The 9,623-nt window shown below is 53.6% G+C and overlaps 1 protein-coding gene across 1 annotated transcript; it reads right to left on the bottom strand.

The window, feature by feature from the left end:
* Positions 1-228: 228 nt before the first annotated feature.
* Positions 229-3,842, bottom strand: Evx2 (even-skipped homeobox 2). Its single transcript, XM_090343081.1, has 3 exons — positions 3,416-3,842; positions 2,226-2,512; positions 229-948 (listed from the first exon to the last, which is right to left on the bottom strand). The coding sequence occupies exons 1-3, from the start codon at positions 3,840-3,842 to the stop codon at positions 229-231; spliced, it is 1,434 nt and encodes a 477-aa protein (XP_090199207.1).
* Between the last annotated feature and the right edge of the window lie 5,781 nt (positions 3,843-9,623).

Genomic DNA, 9,623 nt, shown 5'->3' with positions numbered 1-9,623 from the left:
GAAATCACAGGAGAGGGGGACACCGCCAAGCTAACGTGACGGCTCCTTTCCACCCGCACCCCAACTCCTTTCGACCTCCCGCGCCCCGGGGCGCCCCCTAGCGACGGCGGTAGCAGCGGCCGCGCACCGAGGGCGCCGGGAGCGCACGGGGGGCGCACGGGGGGCGCACAGGGGACTCGCGGGCGCACACAGCTCTGCGGGCGCGGCCCCCTGGCGGCGGCGACGTAGTTATCTGGTGAGCGGCGCCTCGTCCCTCTGGTCCGGCGGGCTCACAGCGGTCTTGCTAAGCACTGCGGCGGAGTAGGGCAGGAAGCCACTCTCGGAGCGCGGCGCCCCCGCGCCGCAGCCGAAGTCTGAGCCCCCGGAGGCCCCTGCGCCGCTGCCGCCGCCGCCGCCGCCGCCGCCGCCACCACCTCGAGAACCCAGGGCTGCAGCGGCGGCGGCGGCGGCGGCGGCGGCGGACTGACTGCTGTGGCAACTGAGGCACGAGCAGGGCGCAGAGCTGCCGCTGGGAGGCGCCCCGGCGGCGGCTGAGGAGGCGGCGGCCGCGGCGGCGGCGGCTGCGGCGGCGGCCGAGGCCGCACTGTTGAGCCCCGCAGCGGCCGCGGGCGCCTGGTAGAGACCCGGGTGGCGGAAGCTGCATAGCAGCTCGGGCCGCGAGTACGGGTGGGAGAGGGCGCGGAAGGTGTCTAGCGGACGGATGGACGTGGCGAAAGGCGACGAGGCGGCGGCGGCGGCGCCCGAGGCGGCGGCGGCGGCGGCGGCCGCCGTGACCCCCACGTGCGGGTAGTAGTGCAGCGGCACGTGCGAGTGGAAAGGGTAGGGCAGGCTTCCGGTGGCGGCCGCGTGCGTCATCATGTAGGTGTAGAAACTGGGGTCGGCTGGGTGCGGCCACGACATGGCCAGGCGTTGTCGCTTGTCCTTCATACGCCGGTTCTGGAACCAAACCTGCGGGGACAGTCGCACCACGGCCCGGGGTTAGGAAGCGGCCTGTGTTTCCCAGTCACCCTGAGTCTCCCCGACCCTCCCCGACCTCTCTAGCACTGAACTTAGTCCCGAATCCCTTATGCTGTCCCAGCTGGGACCGGCTTTGGGCTGCTTTCCTCTGCCAAAACGTTTCTCCGGGAGTGTGACTCCCCAGGCTTTTGCTGTATTCTTGGTGCATTTCCTCCGTCCTAGCCCAAGCAACCTTTTCCTCTCCCTCCCACCGCCCACTGGTGCCCAGTCGTGCTGAGCACCCGTCTCACAATCCCAGGATTTGCTCGGGGATTCTGTCCAGCCTTTGGAGAGAAGCTGTCTGTAGCTTTTCTAAGAGGCCACCGAATGAGGTCTTGAGCCCTCGAAGCTGCCACGACCTGCCCCTAGGGGCACGGGTCCGATTAGGGTATTGAAGGGATAATTTTGTTGAAATGGGTAGCGAGAGTAATGTCTCTATAAACTGGAGGACTTCTATACCCCATCTAACATAGAACTTAATAAAGACATTTATCACAATCTTAAATCTTAAAAGAGAGAGCCTAATCAAACTGAAAGGAACCCCCCTTTCCTCCTATGAAGAGCCCCGCTTTTTCTAGCGTGTCGAAGGTTCTGTGAAGGGTTCACCCAGCTGCTCCGGCTCCCGACTATCTCTCCTGAAGGTATAATGAAAATTTAACAGCACATACGCAGACGATTTCGTTGTGTTGCCCCTCCACAAGAGGTGGTGGTTTCCCTCCCAATGTCCAAGAGGAGAATGTTTAGAAAACTGCGCTTTCAATTCAATCGATTTTTAAACTGCAGAATCCCCCTCTCCATGTAGTAACGATTTAAGTGGAAAATAGATCCCCAAGATCAAAACCAAATGAAGTTTCACCTCGGGTTCGTGGCAGGAGAACAAAGACCACTTGGCTTTGCCGCCTAGGGGACAGAAGGGCCTTGGGCATGGAGGGCACCTGGGCACAGGTCGGGTAAAATCGAGCAGAGGCCAGGACCAGTCGGCAGCGTGGGAGCCGCCATTCAGGGGACACTGGTTGGCAGCCAGGCCTGCCAACCAACCGTTCACACTTGGCATCGGAGAAATGAACAAGCCGCCTCTTTGGGTGACGAACCCCCTCGTCTTTCCAGGCCCTGAGATAAATCCCACCACCCAGAAACGGGGAAACAGGGAGGGGTGGGGAAGAAAAGAAAAGAAAAAACCGCGGCGCCCCAGGGGAGGCCCCGAGCGAGGCGCGCGCTGGGATCGATACCTTGATGGTGGTTTCGGGCAGGTTAAGGGCAGCGGCCAGCTCGCACCGGCGGGGCCGCGACACGTAGTTCTCCCGGTAGAACTCCTTCTCCAGGCGCGCGATCTGCTCTCGGGTGAACGCGGTACGGTAGCGCCGCACCTGATCCGCGCCGGAGCCGGAGCTGCCCAGAGCCGCACCGCCACCGCCGCCGCCGCCGCCGCCGCCGCCGCCGCCTCCGTGCAGGCTCCCCAGGCCGGAGCCCGACGCCGGCGCCGCCGTGCCCGCGGCGGAGCCGCTGTCGCCGTAGCCTGGCAAACAAACAGCCCGTGAGTCCCGGTAGGGGCCGGATGCCCCTCGCTGGGGCCGCTCGCGGACGGCGGGGAAAGTCGCGTCCGAAGGAGAGTCACTCCCGGGATTGAGGGGGTCTGTCCTACTCACAAATTGCTGCCCTTAGTAGAATCAATAAAGTTTGGGGAGACCTTCATAGCCAGATAATAGGAACGGGGTTAGGAAGGTTGAAAAAATAACAATTAGAAAAATGTCCACCCGCGAGGAACCTCGGCCGAGGGAAATGCAACCTTGGGCTGCAGTTTGCCGCCGTCCGGAAACCGCGGGGCAGATTTTTGTCTAGCCTGGCACTCTTCTTTGACGGTATTTCGGGGCTGATGTCAAATATTTCTAAGATTTCCAGTATTTCTACGACCGTAGCCGCTGAAACCGGGACTCGTAGGGGGAGGGGTCTACTTTGCAACTCTTTCTTGGGAAGACTTGGGCGGTGGAGCCGAGCCTCGGGGTGAGGCTGCCTCCTCCTCCCCCAAAACAGTGCTCCCACCACCCGGTCCTGGGGGGTCCGAGGCAGCGGAGTCCGAGCTCCTTGGCGACTGACAGCCGTTGGCTGTCGGTCGGTCGGCTCGCCCCAGCTCCTCCACCGACATCTTCCTTTTCTCCAACTTGGGAGCCGAGGCAAGCGGGCCTGGAGCCCCAGGCTCCGCAGGCCTGTGCCACTCTGGGAAGCTCAGGGAGCCGGGCCGGAGGGCACGGTCCCTAGCGCGCCTACCGGCCCAGCCTAAGCCAGATCGGTGCGGCTTGCCGGCTGGGGTGGGGGGGTCACCCAGGGACCACAAAGCAAAGCAAGGCAAAACCAAACCAAACCCGGGCAGGACTGGCGGGGGCCGCGGTGGGACGGCGCGAGCCCGCGTCGGCGCGGTTACCTTTGCCATTGTTTTCCTTGAGCGGCGCGGCGCCCAGGCTGCCGGGGGAGCGCAGCGCGGAGCAGCCCACCTCCACGTCGCTGCTCATGTCGGCCTCGGCGGCCGCCTCGGAATAGTGGCCCGGCTTCTTGCGGCTCTCCGTGGCCGAGGCGATTTCGGAGGAGACGGTGCTTTCGCTGCCCGGGTGCTGCAGGTTGAACAAAGTGTCGATTTCGAATTTGCCCTTGGCGGGGAGGTCTCCCAGAGCGCCGTGCAGGGGCGCGGACGGCAGGCGCGGGCTGAGGCGAGCCGGGTGCTGCGAATTTTCCAGGGCCTCCAGCACAGCGCTGCCGGCCGAGTCGGACAAACTGGAGAACCTCTTGCCGGCTGTGGGGCTATGGAGCCCTCTCTCCATCAGAATCATCTCTTTTCTTATTCTTTCCATCATCTCAGCTTTCTAAAAAATGTCACAGTAGCCCGGCTGTCCCGTTCTAATGGTGGGCTGCACCTAGGGCTAATTCTCATTCAGCCCCAGCAAGCGCCTCTAAATATTATTATCTCTTTTGGAGGGAGGCGGAAAAATTGTGGGATGCTAGAGCGAGGGAATGACTGGTCAAAATGACCCATACATCCTTCCGAGCCCGAGATGTCATTCATCAAAAAGTAGCGCCCGCTCGTCATTAAGGTACGAATGACGCCGTTCGAATAATCATTTATTGTAACAGGTTTATAAGCAAATAAATACACGCTCCTGTCAGTGGGTAATGAAGGCGGCTTCAGAGCAGACAAATAGATCCAGGTAGGAGACGGGAAGAGACAAGAAGTGAGGAAGGAAGAAGGCTCTGGTCCTTTGCCCGCTCAGAGTCAGTTCTGCTCGCCCGGGGGTTTGGCCTCGGGGGTGAAATTGACAGTCTGATTAATAGAGCGCGCCGCGGCACATTTCCCCCTTCATTTAGGGGCATCATTACGTTCTCAGTTTGCTGGGTTGCCCCTTAGGTCCTAATCATGCAGTGCCTTCCTCATTTTTCCACGGACATAGATACGTGTTAAATAATAGATAATGCTTTGATTTTTCCAGAGTAGATCCTTGGGAAGGTTTTTGGGGTTTTTTTTATTATTTATTTACAAGGTGGGGCGTTAGAGGGGGAGAGCTAGGGGGAGGATGCAGGAATCGTTGCGTAAGGACAAGACCTTGCGCCCCATCCTGTCTGGATTACTTATCGTTCTGTTTTCAGAACCAAATATGCATTTTATTTAACAAATAGGACCATGAGTTCTCTCTCTGTCTTCTCTCTCTCTCTCTCTCTCTCTCTCTCTCTCTCTCTCTCTCTCTCTCTCTCTCTCTCTTTCTCCTTCGTCTCAGTCTGGGAGAAAGAGAGATTTTGTAGAGTTTTGAAAGCCCTCTCTTGCTACGTGGCTGGGGAGGTGGTTGGGCCCCACGCCTCCAAATGGAAATCATTAGACCCTCTCTCTCATATTCAATCACAAGCTTTGCAGAGTGAGATCTGAACTCTAAATCCCTGCATTTTTGTGGTGCTGTTGTCGTTATTTTTACTTTTATAATTCTGCGGATAGATCTATCTTTTCGCCTATGCATTTTCCCTGGGGAAAGTGGACTAAGCTGGACTGTTTGAGGGAGGAATTCGACAGCTAACTTTCAACACAGTCACGATTTACAGCATCCTAAGGGCCTCTCGGAGCCCACTTTCTAGACTGCCAGCTTTTCCCCCTCTCTGTTCAAATGGAAGTATTTAGACAAAGTAACGGGGTTTTGAGGTTAATGTGGGGGAGGGAGCCTCAGTGTTGTTCCTCTAACACCCTGCGGGTCGTCACACCCCCACCCCTAGCTCTCCTCGCTCCCTCCGCTCCCCTCGGCTCCACCCCAGACCCTTACCTGTGGCCGGGGACGTTCCGGACGTCGACTCCTGCCGCGCAGAGCCTCCAACCAACCTTGCTGCTGCGCCTTGTGGCCTGAGGTTGGAGGATGAGCCTCTTGGCGATAACTTTGCTAGTCATAATGACGCCGGCGGCAACCATTTTAACAAAGATCAATCTTCACTCCAGGCGGCTCTTCATCTCCTCCCGTGCTTGCGCCCCACCCTGCAGCCCCGAGTCCCAAGCGTTGGGCCACCCGCCCGCCCTGTAGCCCCCGCAAGAGTGGAGGCTCCAGGAGGAGAGAGGACAGGGACAGGACGCGGTGGCCCAGCTCCTGAGCTTCCGAAGCGGTCAGGAGACCCTCGGCAATCTGCGCGCTGAGCGCAGGTCCTGCATCCCCGCAGAGGCGACTCCGGCCCTAACCTGGGCCCCCTTCTCCCCTCCCTCCGACACACCCAACGCATCGGTGTGTATTAGGGGCAAACTCTGGGTCTATTTGCCCATCTGTCGGTTGGCGCTTTCCTTTTAACCTTGGACCCGTTGGGGGCGCGTCAGGAATGTAAGGGGAGGCGAGGTGTGAAGTATATTTATATACATATATACCACATATAGGCAATGCCAAAAGTTTCTCTCCTGTTCCCCTTGGAGCCAACTTATTTCAACCACACGAGCTTGCGTAGAAGAAAATCAGTTCCACCTCTTTTGGGCAATAAACGGAAAGCTTAGTAAGCACGCAGTAACTCCGAGCAGGGAGACGTGGCTAGGAACGAAAATGGGCACCTAGATGAGAACCTGAACGGGCACCCGCCTCGGCCCCAGCCCCAGCCCCAGCCCAGCCGTGAAGCCCGTGTGTCCTCCTGGCTCAGGCTTTCCGGCCACTAGGTTGAAGGGAACTCAGCCCCGGGAAGTCCCCCACCCGCTCCAGCTCAGACGCCTGTCCTCACAAGTCCCAGCACCCACTGCCTCGGTGCCCCCTCTACTTAGACCCTGTTTGCTCTGGGGTCTAAATGAGGTACTTTGGTCCTAGCTCATGGAGGAGCGGGAGGGGGGGGGTGAGGCCCTAGCTACGTGGAGGACGACTGGAGACGCAGCCGGGCAGATATCCGCGGATGCCTTTATTGCTGTCGTTTGGCGCCCCCGTCTGTTTTCCTCGCGGTTTCAGCGTCTATAAGCCGCTTTTCAATCGCTTGAGGTTGGGGATGGAGACTCCTTACTTCGTGGAACGGCCCCTGTTCTCCCCCTTCTGAGACCCGGCACCTCTGATTCATATCTATCTATCTATCTATCTATCTATCTATCTATCTATCTATCTACACACACACATATATATGTGTGTATATATATACATATGATCAAAACTTTACTTCAGTCGGTTAAGAGGGAAAATGTCATTCCTAAGTGACACTATCATCAGTGGTTGTCAAAAGTATTGTGCACCTTCTAAATAACACGAAGACTGCATTTGTAGCACGTTTGTTGTGAAAAGTATATTGTAGACGGTGTCAGGGAAAGTACTTTCAGTAAAAGACATCTATAATTTTTTCACTGAACTATGTTTAGGTGGCAGTAATATTTCATGGAGCAGAGTGGACATTCTATTACAACACTTAATGTCCATTTGTTTGTTGCATTCCACATGCTGAATAATTTTTATAACACTCTTACTATGCAGCAAGGACTTTTATATGTGTATCTCTTCTAAATCTCAGAGTAACTATAAAATTATAGTATCTCTTTTTCAGGAACGCAAAACTTTTGACAGAGATGCTTGGTGACTTGCTGGTGCTATTTAAATATATCTCATAGACAATAAATACATTTTGATACTTTAATTCCATGTTTTGCACAGTTTATTGTGCTAATCTTATACTGCATGTCTTATTTAAATTCAGGCCTACTTAAAAAACTGAGCCTGTATGGAAGAGAAGTATGAACACCGAGAGAAGATGAAGACAGTAATGGTGATGCTTGTTGATGAAATATAGTAACTTCCCACCTCTTCCAGAATGTAGTGGCCTAAGCTGGAAGCTGGCTTTTCTAAAGTACTGGATTTGTAGATGTAGACTGCTGTTGTCAAGGCTTCCTGTAGGCCTCCCACCTACAAGGCACAGGACCCACTGAATAAAAACCCAATCCATGCAGGCATTGTTTAGAAGCGATTTTTTTTTAAGATGGGGGCATGGACTGGGATGCTGGGAGGACTTACTCTATGTGGATTGAAAAGCACATTTTTGGTAGAAAGGCAGATTAACATGCTCTAAGTCTGGTGTTTTTGTTGTTTGTGTTTAGTTTTTGGTTGTTTGTTTGGAGTCAGGCCTACAGACTAAATATTTGTTTCTTATACAGCAGAGGGTTCTATGAGCTGAGGTGGTAAAGTCTTTTTGCCTAAGACTACAGGTCATAAAAATCAGACTGGGTTGTCCAAGGAAAAGAGGGGTGCAGGTGAAAACTCAAAAGTGTTGTGAATCCCTGAGGTGGCTGGGTTTGGATCTTTCTCCAAGAAGGGCCTTTGGCAGCCAGACAATCAGCCTAGAAATTCACATGGAGTTGGAATGATCTCTGCAGAGCTCTGGACTTCCAGAGCCCAGGAAACTTTTCCTTTAGGGTAAGGGCCATCTGGGTGGCTGGAGGTTTTGGTTTATGAGGGAGGGTAAGGATTTGAAGTGCCAGGCCAGAGTTTATCCAGGCAACTTCATGCTCCGACCCTTTAGCTAGCAAGCTTCTAGTTCTCTGCCTCCTCTGGGTCTAGGTCTGGCTCTTCTGTCTTTTCTTCTCTCTCTCCTTCTGCAATGTGGCGCCACAGTGGGAACGGTTGTGGGTGAAGGGTTGGGTGGGCGCTTTCTCTCTGGACCCAGAGACTACTCGTGCAAGCTGCCTGCCTGGAGCTTGTGAGCCCTCAGATGCAACGTGAGAACTTGCAGGGACATCTAGCGCCAGGCAAGGGGAATTGCGTGCCACTAGGCTGGGACACTGATCGGGACCACTGGTGCCCTTCTTCTGCCTCTGCATTGCTCCTCCTCGCTTAGGTATTTTCCCCAGCCTTCATCCTTTTGCCTTGCTGGTTAATCACATTGTGGTGTTTCCTGCCCCCCTCCCAACACACACACAGAAAGCACGATTTCTGATAAATGGTGGCAAATAACCTTCTTTTCTTTTACCCACAACAGCCTGCAACATTTGAGCACTTACTTAGTTTAGTCTAACAATAGTTCTACTGGAAAAGTGTGTTTCTACGATTACTCTATACTTTGAGATGTCACGGAAAACAGCAAATTAAAGTCCCAACTCTTATTTTCCTCAAACAGTTACACTTTATTGGGTCCTCCAGCCCTGACTACACTCTTTCAAACCTCCTTCCCAGACAGACTAGTGTTTCTCTGAAAGGGAACTTTCTTGCTGTTTCATTCCCTCTAAGGCTGCAGGCAGTGTGTTCATCCCAAACAAGGGCCTGCTGGGAAGCAAATCTAGTATCAGCAAATAATGCTTTGTGTTTGGGAGTCTGTTCTAGTTGAGAATTATTTTTATTTAGTAAGTTAACTTTGTTGCTAAACAAAGCAGAGAACATCTCAAGACACAGAAAGTGACCAGATTTCCAAAGCCTGGCTGTTTCTTTTCTACACTCTCTACAATCTCTTTTCTGCATCCCAGCTTGGGTTGGGGGGGCTTGATTGGTGGGTTTTTATTTGCTTGTTTGTTCTTTGGATATATTCTGCCTGGATAAAACAGGTTATTGGCTGGGGGGGGAGGGGAATTAACTCAAAAGTTGTAAGGATGCATACTTAGGCACACTGTCTAAGCAGTTCCACTAGACTTAAGACTTCACTTTGAAATTAAGACTTTTATGCACGGAATATTTGGTTCTCACAGTTAACTAGGAGAGTGTCCTGCCCTTCCTGTTTTGACATCAAGGCAAATACTTTCAAAGGCATCCCCAGTATGGCCTTTTGATAGGACCTTGTCATCTTGGTCTTGATAATCACAGATCGTGTAGTTAATTGAACTCATTGCTAAGTTGGCAAGCAGAACAACTTCAGTAATGTGTCCCCATTCCCCAGCCCAGGACAGGAGCACAGTTTGAAAGATCATCAATACAGAATAAGAGAGAAGATATGAGTTCAGTTTTCAAAAAGGTGCTTTTGGAAGGACAGGAGGAAAGAGGAGCAAGAGATGGGAAAGTAAAGTGTGGATGTTGGGCAACAAAGGATATTTTGAATTTGTAACCAAAATTAGAAAGCGTAGCACAACATTTCAGTAAAATATGGTGTGAAGATATCAATCTTACAAAAGTTTTTCATTTACTAAAACCTGTTTCTATTGTCAAAACCCTAACATGATATATACCCATGCAACTGTA

The sequence above is a fragment of the Megascapheus bottae genome, chromosome 12, assembly GCF_031878675.1.
Source record: "Megascapheus bottae isolate mThoBot1 chromosome 12, mThoBot2.hap1, whole genome shotgun sequence".
Lineage (NCBI taxonomy): Eukaryota > Metazoa > Chordata > Mammalia > Rodentia > Geomyidae > Megascapheus > Megascapheus bottae.
This window is presented reverse-complemented; position numbering and strand designations above follow the sequence as displayed.